The 21,331-nt window shown below is 37.1% G+C and overlaps 1 protein-coding gene across 1 annotated transcript in view; it reads left to right on the top strand.

Moving 5' to 3' along the window:
- The window catches only part of GNB1 (G protein subunit beta 1), a 34,047-nt gene extending 19,909 nt beyond the window's left edge, over positions 1-14,138 (top strand). The window contains exons 2-11 of the mRNA XM_031613465.2: positions 1,823-1,930; positions 4,641-4,679; positions 6,033-6,139; positions 7,167-7,230; positions 7,812-7,974; positions 8,562-8,628; positions 9,774-9,975; positions 10,344-10,560; positions 11,925-12,032; positions 12,425-14,138. Of these exons, the coding sequence (XP_031469325.1) occupies positions 1,874-1,930; positions 4,641-4,679; positions 6,033-6,139; positions 7,167-7,230; positions 7,812-7,974; positions 8,562-8,628; positions 9,774-9,975; positions 10,344-10,560; positions 11,925-12,031 (1,023 nt within the window). The 5' untranslated portion in view covers positions 1,823-1,873 and the 3' untranslated portion in view covers position 12,032; positions 12,425-14,138. The remainder of the gene's footprint in view (positions 1-1,822; positions 1,931-4,640; positions 4,680-6,032; positions 6,140-7,166; positions 7,231-7,811; positions 7,975-8,561; positions 8,629-9,773; positions 9,976-10,343; positions 10,561-11,924; positions 12,033-12,424) is intronic.
- Positions 14,139-21,331: the final 7,193 nt, after the last annotated feature.

Below are 21,331 nucleotides of genomic sequence, written 5' to 3'. Positions count from 1 at the left end.
ACTACTTCACAGTGTGACTGGACCACAGCTGGAGAAAGTGATGGTTATGTGCTTAAAAATTGCAGGGAGACCCAACGGTGGAGTGATTTGTCTTACATGTAGAATGAACAATAGATATTGAGAAAGAGAAGAACATTGAAAGGAAAGAAAGGTGGTTAGAGGATAATAAAAGTCTGGGTGGGTCTTTTCTTAACTGGATTTGGGGCTAAGCTGAACAAGCAATCTTGAAGGGCTTAAAGATGACCCTGGAGCCAGAAGAGGGAAAGAGACCTGGTTTCACAATGAAGAAAAGGGGTTTAAAGTTATGAGTGGAGATTTTGTGACAGAAACTAAGTGAAATTCCTTCTTTAAAATACTCTGGGTATAAACTTGTAAGTGATGACATGACAAGATGAGACATTTAAGTTCCTTGAGGTCATCAGTTTAGAATACTAGCTATTACAATAAGAGAGAGCATAGAGTTGGGTCTGGTTATGTGGAATTGCTCTCTTTAGAGTGTCAAAGCTCTACAGACCATCAGAAATTATCCTCGTCTTTCCCCTTGGGAAGGGCTGCCTCAGAGCTCTGGGGAAAAAAAGCCAAACCCCTCATGCTTGCCAAGATAAATAAGCTGATTAAATCTTAATGAAATAATATGTAAAGCTGCTAGCAAAGCATTTGCATTATTTAATAATAAAGGGTCAGTTCTGGCAAATAAAGTGTTCTTAACTACCGGTAGTGTGTTTTGTGTGTTTTTTAATAACCTGCAGGTGCTTTACATAGTATTTGAAAGTGAATCTAATACGTTGTTCTCCTGTAAAGGGTGAACTTTGTTAATGAGTTTCTTTAGCATCTTAAATTTACATTGTATGCAGAAATTCTTTGGTTAAATTGAGCTTTACCTTGGTTTCTTCAAGTATAGAATGCTAGTGAAAATGCCAACGTGATGCCAGCGTGGAAATGCCAGCATATTTCTAGAACAGACTTATAATCATGAGCAGGGTGCTTGATGGAGAATACCTATGTGCTTATAATAGAAAACAGTCCACTTGTTGAGGAGTTACATGCAGAATGGTTGAGGGCGTTCGGTGGTAATTGTTTCACTGAGGTTTCAGTTTTGGCCACAGAGTACAGTGAGCATATTAATGTGTTAATGACTGGAAATCCAGGTGTTGTAATGGAGACATGGCTTTAGCAGCACTTGTTTGAACTCCTTCTCTTAACATTGAAAAAAATGTTAATTTTTTTCTGACATATGTATCAATGCTGGAATCCTTTCTGGGAAATCTCAGGGGACACGTTAACAATTGGCCGGAAAAAACTCAACAACACTTGTGAATGATCTATCCAGATAATAGAACGCACTTTTCATCACTGCTGTGTTTCAGACAGAGTTCATAAGGGCCTTTTGACAGCATTTTGCAATTGCCTGTCGGTATCTAAATATTTTAAGTTCTAATTTTGTGTCCTTTGGAGGTGTTCTGGCTTTCCTGTCTAACCTTAATATCAATTGCTGGAAGAGTCATTCTTGGTAAAATGGAGTTTATTTAAAAAAAAAACTAAATAAAAAAACGCTAATGAAAGAAAAGATGCAAAAGAAGAGACCTGGAGGAAAAGGAATAAGTCCAAATAATAGTCTGTTTTCTGTAGGTGGAAAAAAAAATAGTGAACACGTACGCTAACACTGTATTCTGAAGACATTTCAGAGAAAGTCACCTGTATTTTGAAGATTAAAAAAAACATCAGTGGTTTCTAAGTACTGTTTGAGGTAACTCAAGTAGTCTACTCAGTTAATTTTAATCTATGACTTCTGCTAATTCTTCTGTTATCGCTTGTCTTTCAGATTTCTGGTTGTTTGAGAGGTGGCAGCAGAGCACACCTTTAGCACAGGAAAATGAGTGAGCTCGACCAGTTACGCCAGGAGGCTGAGCAACTGAAAAACCAAATCAGAGTATGTATTTCATCAGTGGGTCTTGAAGTTTACAAAAAAGATGTGTGTGTCTTGAAGATGGCAAAGATGGACAGAAATGTGGTGCATTGTGCTTTTTTCCACAGTGTCAGAGTTAATGTAATGAAGTTCACGTATATGCAACTTTACACAAGTAAATTCACAAAATGGATAAGATTGGATTAGATCAAGATGAATGGTTACTGAAGTTTTTCTGAGCCAGACCATGAGCAGTGTTTCCATTTATCTTTCAGTGTTTGTTTCACTTGCTCTTTTCAAGTGTAGTTTTGAGGAGCCTGAGAACATATTTGGGGCAGTAAGTTGGTTCCAGATAATGACCTTGTACTGAATAAATAGTCAACGGGTAATTCAGAAACATGTATTTGGTTTCCAGTAACTCTATGAGAAAACAAGCTGAAGAATGAAGATGATTAAAACTTCCTGAGCATGATTAAAGGTTTACATAAACTACATCTGTGAACTGTTTTGTGAAATGGCAGTATTAAGGTGAAGACTATAGGAGTTAGTATATTGTTCTGAATAAATGGTGTGTCTGTTCTTCTGTTACTGAGTAAAAGAAGGAAAGCAGTCTGTTTATTTAAAGATACAATGTAGTCCAAATGACATTTGTTTTAGATTTAATTTGAAAAATGTATCATGAAGCCCAAAGTGAACTGGAGTGTAGTCAGTATTGTAATTCCTTGTGGAGAGAAACGTAACATATACAGAACAGAGTTTAATCTGTTCTTTCAAAATGAATTCAGTGACTATAAATGACTTCAATACAGGCCTATTCTAAATGTTCATTCATGCTGAGACTTTGTAGAGGTCTTATGCTTTAGTAGGAAGGACATCAAAGATAGAACAGCTGAAACTCCCATGTCTTATTCAATTTGGTCTCCCTGTATGTATTTACCATTTCTTTCTGGGAAGTTCTTTAGCAACTTGTTCTTTGAGGTAGGTTGAAGGTTTAAAAAAAAAAAAAAAGACAAAAAGAAACTTGTCTCTTGAAAGCTTAAAAAAAAAAAAACCAAACCAACAAACCTCCTGTAGAAAGTGAAACAAAAACTTGTTGGTTGTTTTTGTACATAATAAGTTGAGATGTTCAAGATAAACTCTGTGAAACAGGCTAAAACAGAGGATTTTATTCAGTAGACTCTGGCTAATGTTATATTTGGTTTACTTTACCATCCCTTCTTGTGTATTCCTTCCATTAGTCTTCAGCACCTGTTCTCTAAGTATTCAGTCATACTTGGTAGTGATTGAATTTTGCATAGTCCCGAGAAGAGGCACTATGAAGTTTTTCTACTTCTGTCCTTATTCTGAAGAGGTAGTCTTTTAATCTAGGAGTTAACAAAACTAAGTAAAGGTATTGCCTGCCTCAGATTAAGTAAAAAGTACTTGTCTTCATTGTTCCATCTCTGTTTCAAGCGTTATTTATTGTTTTTAATGTACAGGAAGTAATTTTTTTCACAGCTTTCTGGCCAGCCAGCACACGGGAAATATCTAAATTAACTGTAAAGCTCAGATTTGCCACTAGTACTGCATACTACCAGTCTCTAACTCCAGAACAAATCTCTGTGCGTTCTATTATGATGCTTACTAGTCTGGATATGTTGTTCCAGCCCCTTCAGACATAAAAGCTGCCTAGAAAAAGAAAATAGAGTGTATTACTGCCTTAAAGCATGTAAAGTGTGGCTGTTATGGAGTAGTGTTTGTGCTGGAATGAGCATAAACAGATTTATTAGTATAACAGTTTCCTTTTGGTGCTTTTAGTCTTCATTTAATGCTTGTTTAATTTTTTTTTTCCAAGGGACTAAGCAGAACATTGGTTACATCTTAAACTAAATTCTGTTATCAGAACTCCTACGCTGACATTCGTGTGGGAGCACACATCCACACAGACTGCGTGGTTACCTGTGCTTTTTAAGCAAAGTTCAGCCAGGTGCTATTAACTGATAACTGGTAAACCACGTGTGCTTCACAGAAGTGAATTGAAAAGGTTTGGCCATTTATTTTCCCTACTTGCTAGCTCAGGATAATTCTCCAAATTTGGTCTTCCGAGGCGGAAAAAATCCACTGAGTCTCAACAATAAGCCTAAAGTATTTCCTTTGGCAGATAGTTCTGTTACCCAGTATTTCTTACAGCTAAAGTTAAGTTCTCTACCTTCTCTTTTCCTTTTCCAAGCTGTGTTCTTTCTACTTAGTTCTATGGTCAGAAAATTTGTCATAACTTCGTATTTTTCAGATACTAGGTTTAGTTTTCTGTTTTCCCCTGGAAGTTGCACGTACTTCTCTTACCTCTGCAATGAAAATTCTCATGTAACTAAAATAGCTGAGTCCCTTTGAGCTGATTTTGTACAAACAATGTATTAGTGTAGGACAGTTTGTTAACTAAAATATATTTTGTATGTAACTAGCTTGATTAATGAACACCTCTCATGTCTTATTTTTTCCTGAATGCGGTGGAAGTTGCCTGTCATTACGGCTGGAATCTTTTGCCGGATGTGAGGTTTCATGACAAGGAAATTTCAAATGCACAGCATGTTTTGACAGCAGTCTGTCATGTTATGTTCATGCTGCAGTTAGATGGGTCCCTTCTGAATAACAAACCAAAATGCTTTCTAAACATTATTTTGTGACAACTTGATTAACTTGACAAAACCAAGATTGAACAGAACTTCTTCTGAGTTCTCTAACTGTTCTATTGCAGGATGCTAGGAAAGCATGTGCAGATGCCACCTTGGCTCAGGTAAGCAGTTAATAGTTTAACATGAACTACAAAAGCATGTTCCCTTTACAAAAAGAAAATGTGCTGTAAAAAGGTACATCTGGGTAGATTTTTTTGTATTTATTTTTTAAATTTTGCCTTTAGGTGGTTTTTTCAAGAAATATATGTGGTGCTGATGTTCAGTTTCTGAGAGCAGTAACCTGGAGCAGTACTTTCTTGAAGAAATCACTCAGGGCTGATGCCTGCTGAAGGGAGCCCTGGTGTTTTGCTTCAGATGTGGTAGCAGCACAGTTGTGTTACTGGGACTCTCAGAACCATAAGACCTCTGAGGTTTACCTACTTATGCACTGATGCCCATACTTTAGAACCTGAGTTGATACCTCTGCGTGTTGCTGTGCTTTCCTGTTTTAATTTTGTTAACTTGGGGAGGGGAACTTGTATTCTACAGTACACCTCTTGGAGACGGTGTGGTAGGTATGTATGAATGTACTGATCTTGTGATATTATTTTCAGGCACAATGCTGCCTCTTTTCCAGGATGAAAGTGTGCCATAAATAAATAAAAAATTGTGGAGTGAACAAAAGCAAAAAACTTTCATATTACTAGCATGGAATGTGTCTGCGATGAGGATTTTTGTGTCATGGAAGTGCTCTTTTCACAATGCTGATGGCCTTTGAAAAGAAGCAGAGACACTTGCTCAAATATTCTTGCTAAATAATTCTGTTACATGGAGACATGAGAAATATGCAGACAATATCCATAAAACAAACTTGCATACTTTTGGATTTGTTGATGTGTACTTATTATATTACTGGAAATGTGTGCTGATTTGGGTTTTTTCATTGTTTTTGTTTTTAACTAGTACTTTTCTTTAGGCTGGAGAAATTATTGATATTAAACTTAGCTGCATAAGGATAGCTAAACTAATTACTTCCTTATGTTGCTGTTTACTTACTTTAGAGGCTGCTTTTATCTTCCAAAAGTTAAATAAAACAGGAATAATATGATTATAGTTTTCCAGAATTTGGAAGGGAAGGTCATCTGGATCTGAAAGTGAGTTATTCATCCATCTTTCAAATGCAGAGGCATTGTCTAAAGGCTGAAATAGTGCACTCCATTTCCTGTCTAGGAGGAAAAAAAACCACGAAATAGCCAACAAAATGATGGTTTCTTTAAAGCAAGTACTGCTTAAAATGAAGTTGTTCTTGATTAGGCATTTAAAAAAAGAAAATGGTCAATATATATTTAAAAAAAAAAAAGTAGGACTTCTTGGTTTGCATTGCGGTGCTTATTGAAATGTCCTTGTGTATGGTTTGTTTTTTCTGTGGAACTATCAAGTGAAAGATTCAATGGATGCTACAATCCCTATTTCAGATCACAGCCAATATTGACCCGGTGGGGAGAATTCAGATGCGCACCAGGAGAACGCTCCGGGGACACCTGGCCAAAATTTATGCAATGCATTGGGGGACTGATTCCAGGTGGGTTCACTGTGCTGTGGGAAGTTGGGTGCATCCAACTGTTATTTACCTGTTCTGCCAGAAGGATCCACTAGTTCAAAAAGAATGTAGGGAACCGAGAGAACTTGGAACCACTTAATATAACTTTTTCTTCCTGGTATGTGTGGTTTTGTCATCAGAATCTAAATTTATTTTTAAAATGGGGTTCAGTCTGTGTGGCAAAAGTGCATTGTGACAGCTGTAAGATATAAGCTGGATTTAAAAAAAAAAAAAAGCAAAAAACCAACAATACACCACTAAGACCACAAAGCACTTCAGTGAGTGCTCTGTGTTTGGCTAGAGGAAGAGTCGTGAAACAAATCTGAATACCATATTGAACTATTTTCTCTGAAATTACTTATAAAAGGAAAAGACTGAAGAGATGATTTATGCCAGTGTTCCAATCTACCTCTGAGCATACTAAAAGTATGTAAAAGAGCTCTGAGCAATTAACTAATATGTTATGTGTCAAACAATTTCTGCGTGGAGAGTTTGGGTTTAAATTTTTTTTAAAAAAATTCTTCCTAAAGTTATCCTTTCCATGAGTGACATCTTTGCTGTGTTTTTTTCCCCATTGTATTTCAGTGCTGATATCCGTTCAGTTTTTTGGGACAGCTTAGAACTGCAATTTCTGTTCTAAAAACAGGAAAACAGAAAAGTTGGCAGTACAGATTGTCAAACTCATTGAATCTGAAGCCTATGTACAGAACACAAAGGCACTGATTCCATGCAAGTTTTCTGCTTTGGTTTTCAAGATTGTTACCTAGCTAGAGATTTTCTGAAATCTGAATGTGTGGACATATTGATAATCTATGACATATTTCCATAATATTTCACATTTAAAATTGATGATTCCAAAATAATTCCTTAAGTGCTGATAACTTGAATTAAGTAATGACATGCTGTACTTAAGTGGTACCTTAGTTTTGACAGTGTAGGCAATGCTATCAGAATACATTCCTTCTTGTCTTCCTGCAATGACTGTACTTACCACCTGTTTCCTCTTCAGGCTTCTAGTTAGTGCCTCCCAGGATGGCAAACTTATAATTTGGGACAGCTATACTACAAACAAGGTAAGATTAACTGTTAAATTGATAATTAATACACGGGAGGGAAATACTCTCTGTCAACCAAAGCAATGCAGACATAAGCCTAAATCTTGATTTTTCCAGTAAGGAATGTAGCAGTGTTTTAAGTGTTCTGTGTGTGAAAATATGCACTGCAAACAGAAGACGACAAAGAGGAAGTTAGTTAAATATTAAGTCTTCATTTGCTGTGGGTTTCCAAAGTAGGATTTAAGTGGCTCTGAGAGTAACAATTTCCTCACTGGTTCATTCATAACATAGCATCTAAGCCTGGAGTTGGCAGTTCTGCTGACTGTACTTGGTAGTCAATGTTTTCCTGAACCTACTGCAAACTGTTAGTAATCAGAGCACTGAAATAATTTGATTTTTATCAAAATTGCTGATTAAGCTGAATTCAGGAAAGGCAAACCTGAGGTTTTAATTACGTTTACTTGATCTGGCAAGCTGTATTTTCTTGTCCTTTTGATGAAAAGATGCCCTGCTAGAGAGGGGGAGAGATGAAAACCTACTGATGCTAAATTATTGAATCAGTTGTTCTGCAGATGAAGTGCTGAATGTATTTGTTTCAGGTGCATGCTATTCCCCTGCGTTCGTCTTGGGTCATGACTTGTGCATATGCACCTTCTGGAAACTATGTGGCTTGTGGTGGTCTTGATAACATCTGTTCCATTTATAACTTGAAAACTCGTGAAGGGAATGTACGTGTCAGCCGTGAGCTAGCTGGGCATACAGGTGAGTACGTACTCAGAATGGCCTGAGTGATGGAGGCACACAGTGGAAGCCTTTCATTTTTTTTAACACATGACATTTGAGCTTTGTTGAAAGGCTACCTTACTGCCTGGTGTAGGGTGGCAATTAATTATCTCAACTCTTTTTTTATTAATTCCTCTACTGTGTTGTCTTGGTTTTTTTTTGTTTGTTTTTTTTTAATTTAGGAGCTAAATAATAGTAAATAAAGCTGCTCAATAATTTTCCCTCTTGCTTCCAGCTTCCCCTAGTTTTTAGTAAGGTAGTCCCAAAACAGACTCTATCCTGCTTTGGTTAAGGTACTTTACTAATTTTCTGCTGCGTTTAGATCAATTTGCTGTGATACTAATGTATCCTTATGCTATTGTAATGGTTTAATTAGACATGGTCAGTAAAGAGCCAGAATATCTTTGTCTAAAATTTCAGAGGTTTCTCTATAAAAATTCTGTTGTACTTTAGGCTTCTGTAGTAGTTCTTCCTGCATCTTCCAGGGAGGAAGAAGTGTATAAGTCAGTATGCAGCGTGGAGAGTAATCTCTGATTTTATGCTTTGGCTTTGTGTTTTGCTTTCAGGATACTTGTCATGCTGTCGTTTCTTGGATGATAATCAAATTGTTACCAGCTCTGGCGACACCACTTGGTAAGCAGTAAAATTGTGACATGATTGTTAGTAATGACTTCTCACACTTCAAGTCTGTTGAAATAAACTTCTTCATAAAGGTCATCCAGAATTTTAAACAAGATTGATAATTGCTTATAAGTCACATTTTTGCTAGTAATGGAAGACTTGAGCTTTCAAGGCTATTACCTTTGACTGTTCAGTTAAGCCTGTGTTCTCAATTGACCTATTTTTTGTGATAAAATGATTTGTAGACTTTTTTTGTGTGTTATTTGCCTTACAGTAATAAGTGATTTTTCTCAAAACACTTTAGTATTCAGTATTAATTACAGGGTTTTTTTTTTTTACAAAGTCATATTTAGATGTTTTTAATATGAAAAGCTCCTAGAAAATATTCTACAGTGACAGCAGGCACAGCTTTTTTCCTTGAGGTGGATGTGGGTGTATGTCTTAATAAAAACTAGCTTCAGAATGAGAAAAGGCCTCAATCTTCTTTTCATTAGTTTTTGTATTATATCTGCTGCTTAAAATCAATACAGATCTCCCAGGCAGCAGTTCTTACAGCAAAGGTTGTCTAATAAATAGCTCTCCTACACAGTGTCAGTCTCTTTGAAGGCCCATTTATTTGTCCACTGATTCTGAGTAACTAATGAATGTAGGCATTTGTTTTTATATCAAGGCATTCCTAAACATAATTTATAAGACAAAAAGGATCCCTTAAAACAAGGTTCATACAAGACAGCGTAGATGTTCTCAGAAGTTATCATAATTACTTGACAGTTGTCTGAATAATGCTTTGTCCAAAGCTTTGAGAAGAATGACAAGGTGCAGTGATCTTCTGTTTGCCTGGTACAGATCTGCTGCTGATGGATCTGGTTTATTGGGAAGTTAAAAGTTAAGGGATGATGGTGCTATTTCATCATTGTATACTCTTTGACTGGCAGAGTAGCAGTGATTTTGCTGTGTTGGGAAAGCGATGCAATTTTAAAATGATAGACATAATTTACAAAGTCACACATCCTCAGTGAATTTTTAAGAGTGGGAAAGGCTGACTTGAATTTTACCGGTTGTTACCATTGCTGCTTTATACATTGGGCAACAAGAAGAGCACAAAAGACAGGACTGTAAATAGGTTTTTAATTGTACCTTTTGATTATTCTTTCAAGCGCTCTCTGGGACATAGAAACTGGTCAGCAGACAACTACATTTACTGGGCACACTGGAGATGTCATGAGTTTGTCTCTGGCTCCTGATGCTCGGTGTTTTGTTTCCGGTGCCTGCGATGCCTCTGCCAAACTGTGGGATGTTAGAGAAGGAATGTGTCGGCAAACCTTCACTGGCCATGAGTCGGACATCAACGCCATCTGTGTATGTATCAGCTTGAACAAGGACATAGGATTTCAATTTTTTTTGTTATATTGGTCTCAGCTTTTAAGCGTGTACTGTATGGTGTAATATTATGGAATATTTTCTCTTAATGTTTTCTGCATCAAGTCCTGCTTGGGAGCTAGGGTGAAGTTCTATTCCAGATGTACAGTTTTGGATACTCCTGAGACAGTGGGCACTATGCCTGGAATGCCAGATGAAAAGCATTTTGTATGTTTGGAACTTTTCTGACTTCACAGCATAACGTATTTTGCAGCCTTTGAGTAACTTGCCCATTTTATCAGCCACTCTTTAAATTAATTTGCTTTCTTTTTTCTTTTTTCCCCATTCTTTTCTGCCCCCTGCTGAAGTTCTTCCCCAATGGCAATGCATTTGCCACAGGCTCGGATGATGCTACATGCAGGCTTTTTGATCTTCGGGCTGATCAGGAACTTATGGTTTATTCACATGATAACATCATCTGTGGCATCACCTCTGTAGCATTTTCCAAGAGCGGACGTCTCCTCCTAGCTGGTTATGATGACTTCAACTGCAATGTTTGGGATACGCTGAAAGCTGATAGAGCAGGTAAACATACTTGTTTTTAAATATGAAAAACAGACTTTTGGGGATAGGGACTGTCTTTTTAGACATAGAAATTGTTTTGCATATGATCTGTTGAAAGCAATGCAGCATACTGTCCACCTCCTCTGTGGAGGGCATACAGTTGCCTGACATCAGTATTGACACAGTAGCTTATAGAAATACTACAAGCTGGAAGTTGATAGCATGTGGTAGTCTGTCTGATGTTTAATATTTCACTGAACAGTGGCATTGATTTTTATGATGTTGTAACTGTTAAGCAGCGATTTGTGGTCAATGTTTTGTAAAGGAATCACTTCTAGAAGGTTTTTCATTAAAAATCTATTCCTTAGTTATTTTGTGTAAACTTCTAAAGTTTATTTTTAAACTATTAATGGAAAATAGCACTTAGCACGTGCTGATAAAAGGATCATCAAAGATGTTCCCACATCAGTCGCTCAAACTGCTTTGTTAGAGGTTTTGCTGCTCATTAGTGTGGCTATTAAGGTGAAAGAATGATCTCGGATGGTATTTGTTTGAAGCAGAGACTTCAGAAGCGAACAGAAAACAAAAAGATTTTGCAGATTACCTTTTGAGAAAGTAAATGTGAATTTTTCTATACAGAAGTTAAGTCAATTCAACTGGAGTTCTTTAAAAACAAGACTTCTCTTATGGGGGGTGGAAAAAGGAGAAAAAGCATCAGTTACGCCACAAGGAATATCTTAGCTCAGTGCAGCAGGCCGAGTAGAGATTGAACATAAATAGTTGTTCTATTAAGTTGAATGTAACAGAGGAGAATGTTGGCTTCTGTATCTTTGCTGTTTAGTGTCCCAGTTATTTATTTAAATAGTACTATAATTGATTTTCAGATTTCCATATTGGCAAAAGCTATGTAGGTGTTGAAGTCTTGTAAGTGCTTGTAAACATCACCAGTTAAAAATAGATGGAAAATGTTTCAGTTTTCAGAACATATTTCAGCTTCTTTTTTGTGGGTTAAAATTCTTTAAAATCAAATGGATGTTTATCACTATGGAGAGGAAATGCTAGCAACTATGGTTACACTTATTACTATGACAGTGCTGACAGGATTCTCAAAGCAGTGATTTCACAACTTGAATCAGTAAGGTCATGACTTGAGGAATGTACAAGGAGAATTCTGGAGCCAAGCATTTTCCGTATTACTTCCTTGTGAACCCACACAAGTTTGTGCTTCAGAAAGCAAAAGCATTCAAAAATCGAAATTGTACATGTTCAGAATTCTTGAAGGAAGAGACTGAGTAATTGTGGTGTGGCAGCTTCGCTGTTATTTGAGCAGAAATAAGAAAGCATCAGAGCAGTGTGACAGGTTTGTTGCATATTCTTATTTCCAGGTGTCCTTGCTGGTCATGATAACCGTGTCAGTTGCTTAGGCGTGACTGATGATGGTATGGCAGTGGCAACAGGATCATGGGATAGCTTCCTCAAGATCTGGAACTGAAGTAAGCAAGCATCAAACTAATTAACTCTGTCCTTACATGGTACTCAGTGCTGTTTTCCAGGTCCAAACAGTATTCTTCTACTGATGCTACAAGCATATAATTCAAGTTAAGAAAGTCACTGGGGGAAAAATAATCCAACAGTTTATCGTGGGTTTTCTTCTTGTTTGTGTTTTTAGAAGGCTGTTTCTTTAATGTATGCAGTAATGTTTTTGTGGTAAACTACTCTTTTACTTTTCTGGGAGGGATGACTGGTATGGTCTTTAGAGTCTGGGTTGGTAAATAAATGGCAGTGAGATAATGGCTGAATGCATCAGTGGGTAACAAGATCAAAATTTGAAACTTGACTACAATTTATCTAAGTGCAACTCTTAATCCATCTTTCTGTGTGTTAGAAGAGTGGCGGACTCCGTGACTGGAAGAAGTTTCCAACGGTTGAAAATTAAAAATGATAGCATATTCAATCCAACTATACTAACTTGGACCCCCATCCTCCCCAACTTCAAAGGGCAAGATCTTTTCCGTCTCCTGTTGCTGAAATTGAAGAGCACAATTACCTTTCCAAGAAGAATTTCTGTGTTGTAAGCAAAATGAAATAGTGCATTCCTTTTGGGACCATTTTTTTTTTGTCTTGAGAATTTAAAAATCAAACACTATCATAAAAGCATGACCAGAAAATAAACTTGAGCATAATTGTGAAACAGTTAGCTTTCACTGTAGTTTCCAAGTTGAAGTTAAGGACTTTATCTCACACACTTGCAAATTTTAAAGTCATGTTTGTAGCGGGATTTTTTTCAGGTTTCCTTTTTAAATACATTTGTTTATGTATTTAATTGAGCAAAACAAGGGAGTCCTAGCCCAGAGCATCTGGGGGTTGTTAACGATGTAAATTTAGTCCCTACTTTTTTTATTTTATTTTCTAGTATCACGGATAATTGTTGCACAAAACTTGGCATATATAGAATAACGTTAAGCAGTAAGGTAACCAAGCACATGCTGTTCAAGGTAATGAATGCTTGTTTAAAGAATCCTTTCACGTTTTATGGATAACAAATGCAATCCTTGGTCCCTCCTACCCCCTCTTTTCACCACACTGATTTTTTTTAATCTGTTTTGGTTTTGTCCACTTGAAAGGGCAGTTTATATATCCTAACACTATCCTGTAGTCTCAACAACGAGGAATCTCTGTTTTCAAAAGAGACCTATCCTACACTTGGGTATTGAGTCAATTCTTTGTGTATGAAATGATGTACAAATCAATGTTTTGAAAATAATGATCTTGAACTTTCTAAGTTAAACAAAAAAAAAAACCTTTTTTGATTGTTTGCCATATTGGGTGGGTTTACTCTTAGAATCGCATGCTGTAGAAATGCTAAAAAGTGCATATTGGACTAAGTCCTTAGATGTTTTTTTCTTTGAAAAAATAACCTGTTTAAAAACTGTAACCATTGTTGCTGTATTCATTTATTGTTGCTACTCTGTGCATAAATCTATGAAGAACTCAAGTAAAAAGCTATGCACGTTTTGGAGTAGCGTGGTAAGTCACTTTTTTTTTTTAAAAAAAGAGAAACAGCCTGTTCAAACAATCGCTGTCAAAGATTTTGGGGTGTGGGAGGAGGGAACCTAAACCATCTTCTTTATAAAATCAGTTCCTCACAGCCAGTTCCTCTTGTAGGATGAGTCCTTTGCATCTGATTAGAATCATTTTTGTAACAAGCAGGTTTTCCTGGCTTTCTTTTCAAATAAAATGTTAAAAGCAGCAGTGTTTGGACAGCGGATTGTTCTGTTAAACTTTCCTATCTTCTCACTGTATCCAGAAATGCTCCTTCCTAGCAGCAGTAGTAGCTTTTCTCCATTTTGTTTTTTCTGCAACATTCTGTACAAAAATGTGCTGTAATTGTGCGTTAGGCCTGGATTTGGCATAAAAGATGAATTCCTTCTTTCTCTCTTTCATGAAACTACTCTGTAGAGCTTTTTCCACACCCTGTATCCCTCTTCACCTTTTGTATTTAATTTTAAAGTCAGTGTACTTCAAGAAAGCTGGATGCAAGATAGATACTATATTAAAATGTAATGTTATTTAAGATGTAATAAAGCAGTTTGACATGAGTTTTGACTGATCTGTTTTGCAGCTTATTGTTCTACTTAGAAAACTGCATCTGGCAGAAGAATTTGAGTTATGGAATATAATATGAGAGGTCAAAACATGTTTTTCATTGCTCGGTATTGTAATTGGGTAATGCATGTACTGTGTTTGAAAGGTCTAAATTGTATACATGTGAAAAGATGCAGGTCTCGGTGGGTTTTTGGTGTTTTTGGTGCTAAAAACAGTTGCAAGATGAACTAAAACCTCCGTGTTTTTTATTAACAGACAGTATTTAAAAGTTGCCAGCAATATTTGAGAATATATATGTGAATGTGATATATGCTAATGCAGAATTTAATGGTCCAGTATGTATATGGAGTTCAGTTCTTCCTCCATTCTTAATTATTTAGGATGGTTTTATTGCTAGGCTTTCTCAAGAGCTTAATTGAAAACAGTTGGCACTCCCTTAGCTTGGATTCCAAACAAAAACAGTTGATGTGATTTGCATTGGTATACATCACAAAAATGTTCTGTGGAATATATATTGAGTGTAATGCCTGAAGCAGGACATCAGAGAGCAAAATGTTTAGTAACTTCTTAAACTTTTGTGCCCTTCAATAGGAAAAGAATTGAGTGGAACATCTTATGTTACTGCCATATGAGGATCTGGCCAGATAAGCTGTATTGTCAGTGTTAGCTGTCCTTACTGTAGGTATTGAGAAGGGTAAGTAGTTGTCATTTTAATGCTCAGTAAGAACAAAGTCTGCACCAAATAGCACTATATCTAGAAAACTCTTTTGATTTTGTACCCACAGAAGTAAAGTTCTGTAGCAACTATTTAGGGATGCTGAAATGCAATTGGTTTAGCAACTTGATATTGGTCCACTTAAGACCCCCACCCCCCTTTTTTTTTGTGGGTAAAATTTCTTTTGATAATCTGACTCAGATTAGGATAGATTTTCATTCATTTCACACCAACCAAGACAAATTCCAATGTGAAGTCCTGGTTTCATGCCAAACATGGATATTCACAGCCTTGATAGAGAAGTATTAAAGTTTAAGTATGGAAAATATGATGGTGGCATTACTTAACTACAAATCATAATTATGAGCTTTGTGTTTTGGGACTGTATAACATTGGTAAGTTGCTTGGAAAAGGCTGGAAATACTTAAATTTTAGAATTCAGAGAGTCTCTTCCAACTTCAGGTGGTATAGCTGTTTTTCCACTCACATGGAATGTTTTTATTACAATTGATGTTTTGTATGTGAGTTTGTTTAGTGTATAATAAAATCAGTGCAGATGTTACGTATTACTTTGCTTAATCTCCATCCATGCACTAAATTACTGTTTCCTACCTGTTCTGATAATGCCTTTGCTTGGCAGTAAGATAGCAAGGTGGAAACTTCCTATGTCAAGAGGCTAATATGTCGTGTGATTGATTTGAAATGCTAGCAGGTGAAGATTTCTCTATTACAGGCAGTGCATCTGTTAAACACAAAGCTTTACAGTGTATTGCTTAGATGTCTTTTTCTGTGTTTAGTAATTCAGAGAGCTGTAACTCAAGACAAAAGATTTGAATTTAAAGATAATCTTGGAATGTGGTTCCAAAAGAGTAGCATCACCCCGCTGCTGGCACATTTCTAGAGCAAGGTTTTATAAGTTGAGGACTGTGTTTGAAAATGATTCATCTCTGCCTGGCCTCAGTGACAGCTTCTGTAGTTCTTTATTCACTGTGGGCTCTGGAGCCCACACAAGGGGATGAACAAAATATGTAAGAAACACAAAGGGATCTGGAGTGGTGGCTTTGCAGTGAATTATAGAGTAAAACTAACAGGATGTGAGAAGCATGTTAGATGAGAAAGGTAGCAGGACCAATGAATCTGAGGTATTTGGGTAATGAGTAGATGCAGAGAAAAGTCACAGTTGTCTGGCCGTGACTTAGAAAGAGTGTTGCAGTAAAAATGGACATCCATGGAACTGTATACCTCAGGCAGCTGAGGGGAAGAAGTCAAGTGGAGGAAGAGATATCAGGTTTTGCAGTCTCAGTAGCTGGAGTTCAGAATGCTGTGTTCCTAATGGGTCTTTAATTTCTCGGTGAATTGATGCATTTCAAAAGATCTGAGGAACTATTGCTAGTAGATTGGAGTTGTACAGTTGAAATGTTGACCATTTGAAGTGCCCTGGAGTGTACATTTAAAATCAGCTGTGAATCACTCTAAAAATTACTGATTGAATCATGCTCTGTAAGAGCTAAAAATAGATTGATCTGGTTTCTGGGAAGTGACAGAGTAAATAAAGAATAACAAAACTTGCCACCCTTGCTGAGTTGTGTAACTAGGTCTGAAACAAATCAGGATTGTGTATGGTATTTCAGTTAATGTTCTTAGGGTAGGTGCATTCCTGAATTCAAATATGAGGTGAAGGGATTACAAAAATGAATTAATGAACAAGTCTAAACAGCAGTAAGCAATTTTCAGGTAGCAATGCTCTGTTTTTCTCCCTTTTCTATGGTCTTTAGAAAGGTGGCTTTTGCTTCAAACATCAAACTAGTCATTGGATCTGAATTGCAGTGGTCATTTTGTGTAAGTATCGTAATCCAAGGTGTAATAATAATCCTGAAGTGTGATATGTTGAATGTTTTTCTGCTTCAGACCTGTGAGAGAAAAGGGAGGAAGAAGAGCTGGAGAAAGTTAAGAAGGATGATATCAGTTGCATTGTTCTAGAACAGGGATGCTTGGCCTATTGCCATGTCACTCCTGCTCTGAATTGTGCTGTCACGTGGAAGTTTGCTATATGCTTGGTGATGGAACCAAACTTTTTGTATCCAAATGACAGCTGCTTGCATGCTATCAGTTGACTATTTTCATTTTTATTTTCATAGGTGCTTTGTTTTTTCTATGTGAAAACTTTATTTGGTAGAGGTAGAGAAATTAAAATAGGCCAGTGTTAATTCAAGCAGGGTCTACTAGTGAGCTTTGGTTTCAACTGTGATTTCAGAAATAATGGATGGAGATTATGATGAGCCTCAGTAATTTTCTGCTTCCCTCCTGCCTCCCCCATATACTCCTTAGCACCTTCTCAACATTTTTGACATCTCTTGTCACAGATCTACTCCCAAGTGTTTGTTCTTTTCAGCTTTCCTCCTCTGCTTTTAGTAGGTTTTGGGATCTGGAGTTTCTAATGAAGAAATATTGGTTGACAAGGTATTTCTGCTAAGGTGGGGCTAAGATGATGTCCATTTCTAGCAGTGTAGTGAAGCATCTTCCTGCTGCAGAAGAAAACTGGAAAGTGTATTGTTTGTATATCATAAAGTTCCAAGCCCTTGTCTAAGGGAGGGAAAAACCACAGAACTACAGAATTGTAATATTTGGCTTTTGTTTCTCTTTGCAAAATAAGGATTCTGTGTTGAGCGAAGAGCAAGGAGGCAGCAACAAATCCTTTTCTATACTGGTTGGTACTTGACAGTGAGTCATACAGTGATAATATGTAACTACACATATTTATCTAAACTTTCACCGTCTTTGACTGTAGCTCCTTATCTTTTTTTAGTGGTGTACTTCCTGTGCTACTGTAAAGAAAATGGAAACAAGGACCAACAGGAATAATCATGCTTGATATCTGACTTCCTGAAGCTGGTGCTTTTGCTTTTTGCCATTGATTAATCCAGTGAGAAGAACCAGACAGGATTTAGAGTGAGTGGTAGCCACTATATGACCTATAAAGCTTAAGTAATGCTATAAGTGAAAGCTCTAGTGCTATTTTTTTCTTCATATATTGAAAATGCTGAAAACCATGATAGTATCTAGAAAACATAAATGGAATAGTGGATGCAGTGGTGTAGATAGAGTTTACATCTGCAGCACAGGATTGTACTTCTTAGGTAATATACCAACATACGCTTTATTTTTATATACCTTCTGAAAGCTAGCAGAAATGTTTCTAAGAGGCTCTAAAATTTTACCAGTCACAAACAAGTAGTCTTACACAATGGAAAAAACCATTACTGCTCTTAGGCATTAATAGTTCTATGGCTGTAGACTCTTCTCTGTGAAAGTGCAAATCTTGTTGATGCACTTACCTGTTTTGATTATGTCATCAAGGTCTAGATGTTCTACTTCTCTAACTGTAATGAGGGTAGTGTAGTTTGCCTAGTTGATTTTAAATACGATCTGTAGTTGAGGCTATAAATCATGACTGCACTCACTCATATCATGTAGGGAAAGTTTGGAAATGAAAACCCTCAAACGGTGTCTTTCATCTCACTTTCTTCAGAAGGAAGAAAGACTGATGAAGTTCACCTGCTGCCAACATGAAACTAAAAAGTTCATGGCATTTGCAGGTGCTCGAGGCCATCCATTTCCCCCAGTCATTGAAAATGTTCTGGTTTGTATTTTGTGTTCAAGCATTAACTGTTTCACATTCATTTCTTGTATGTGAGTGGAGAAATCATCAGGTTAGTCTGTGAGTCCCGTTGAGATGCCAGTTCCACTCTCCCTCTTACCATTCCAACTGTTTTGCAGTGCATAGGAACTGTTTAACTATTAAACAGCTGCTGTTCTTTGTCTAGTGGGGGGTCTGAGCTCTTGAATGAATAATAAGTATGAAAGGAGTGACAGCTCAGGAAGTGATGGACACCAGTTTGCACTAATGAGAGATCTGGGAGCTTTTCCAAGAATGACTGCATTATTTAATTGAATAATTCTATATTTCATCTACTGCTAGCATCAGATGTGTAGTTAACCCATTCTGAACAGCTTTACAGTACTTGTCCCAGATTCATCCTGTGAAGTAACATCAAAGAATTGTCTGAAGTATGTGAGGATGCTGAATTACAAAGCAGAGCCAAAGAGCTGAGAAAATGGTGAGGAATTGGAGGGGAGAAAAAATTCCTTTTCAGCAGTTCTGTCTTCCTCTTCCTATGGCTTATTTGAATCAAGTGACAGCATCAGACATGGTGATGGGAAATTGAACGAAAGTTCGCAATTACGGATAGACTCCAGAGAACATTTAGAGGAATTGAAGGTTAACCATTCATAAGTAAAAGGATTGCTCTTGTTCATATCAGCTCTTGTTCATATCAGTTCTAGACACCAAGAATAACTTAACCAGGAATACCAGATGGGAGCCAGCCAATCATCTGATCTCAGTTCTTATCCTGGTAAAAACACAAGTTCCTCACCAACTTATGAAGCCTAAGCTAACAAGGACTAGCTTCTCATTCTAACTACTAAAAATATCAATTAAAACTCAAGCACATCGGTGACAATTGTATTCTTCACCTGCCCATAGATTCCAAACTACTCTGCTCAGTATCTCAACATGCATCAACCATTAGCAGGGTGCCCAAGTGGGTAGGAAATGCACTATGAGGATTATTAGCAGTACAGCAGCTACAAATATCCGTTCTGTCTATGTGATGGTTCTGAACAGATGAACTTACAATTACTGTTCATAATGCTTCACTGTTTTTACACTTTGAATGGCAAGCAGCAGCAAGCAATTTAGCTTTCTTTTGCAGTTAGATAGCAGTGGCATGATGTTTGTAAAGCTTTTATCTGAAACATTGTCAACTTTTTTTTTAAAGGAAGTCCTTGCCAAACCTGCATGTGCTCTTTTGAATTACTTTGTCAACCTGATAATGCGATGCTGGCGTGTCTTTCCAGCTAAAATGGCAAAAGCCTCCCAGTGGACTTCATCATGCTCCTGTGAAGAAGTTACCTCCATTTCATATTCTGGGAGTGTGAGGCACAGAGATGCTTGCCATTTACCCTTGTCTTCCAATGGCTGAGTTGGAACACAAACTGACTCCTCAACCTCCGGTTCTGTGTTTAGTGAGAAGAGTGTCTCTGTGTCTTCCTGTCTGATATCTGCTGCTCAGGCTGACAAATCTTGGCAGTTGCCATCATTTTCCACCATGCAGAAGAACTCCTGTGAACAGAGGAAGATGGTGGCAACAGATCAGGTGGGGTTAGCCTGACTTTCTGATACTGTTGGAGGAAATGTCAACTGTAATACATTTGGGTGTAAGCCTGGTAAAGCACAAATATTCTGAACTTTACAGTTTATTCTGATAGAAATCTTTTGAGTTGGGTTTAGTTGAATTTTTCACAGGACATTCTCTTCAATTATATCAGGGATTTATGAGCATATCCATCCTACTCAGATGGTAGCCCTGTTTTCCTTCATGGTGTTTGAGAGACTTTAATACTTTGTAGCATGGAAATTCAGCTCTGTGGTGGAAGACCAGACCATAAAACAGTTGTCCGGGCTCTATGAAAGGTTATGTAACTTGGCAGCTGCAATGGATCTGAAAGTTACTTGGATCTTTCCTTCCTTCCCCTTTCCATGTCACAAAGCCAGCAGCTTTAATTACTGTCCTGCTATTTAGGATCCATTGGTGAAATATTCTGCAAGTGATTCTAGTTTGTACTTCTCTGTTTTCAGAAAGATTATCTTAACTGCAGCAGATTGAAATAAAAAGATTTGTGATCCTGCTGGAAAGCATGTGCATTAAGAACTAATTCGTGGTAGTGCCATGCATTATTTAGGAGCTTTGCTTGCATGAGTGATCAAATTCAGACTCTTCAGCTGCTGGGAATTGAGGATTATGCTGTATGTAAACCTCAAATGCTGCTTTTCCTTGGCTTGTATGACATCTGACTTCTGATCAGATAGTCATTACTGTAGAATTAACTACTAGGTTAATTATTTCTAAGCAGTTTGATTTTTTTTGGTCACTTATTGAAATTTTGGTTTCAATATGATGTTTGATAATGTGCACAAACTTTCTGATTTATTTTATAAAAGGGAGCGAATCTCAGATAAAAGGGAATTAGACTCTCAAGTTAGTCAGAAAGACTTAGGGGAGGGTTTTTTAGCTATGAAGTTCACATTGTATTGCTTTGACAATATAGTGTATCTTGATTCCCTTTGTGGCTTCACAAAAAAAGTTTGTATTATTTAATATCACATAACTGGCTGTTAGCAGAATGTGCTTGAAATGTGGGAAAAATCACGAATTGGACGTGAAGAACAGGAGGCTTATTCCACAAATCACTCCAATGAACACAGACTGGAACAGTCTTGCCAACTGGTGTATTTCCTTCCATATCATCTTCTGCAAGATATCTTCCTACCATGAGCACAAAAGCCATCCTCACTAAATCTGTGCTGTCATCTAGGATAGTCTAGCAACAGAACGAAATTGGCTTTGT

Source organism: Phasianus colchicus, chromosome 22, assembly GCF_987193195.1.
Source record: "Phasianus colchicus chromosome 22, bPhaCol1.hap1.1, whole genome shotgun sequence".
Lineage (NCBI taxonomy): Eukaryota > Metazoa > Chordata > Aves > Galliformes > Phasianidae > Phasianus > Phasianus colchicus.
The sequence above is the reverse complement of the archived record's forward strand: the minus strand, read 5'-3'. Positions and strand labels throughout refer to the sequence as shown.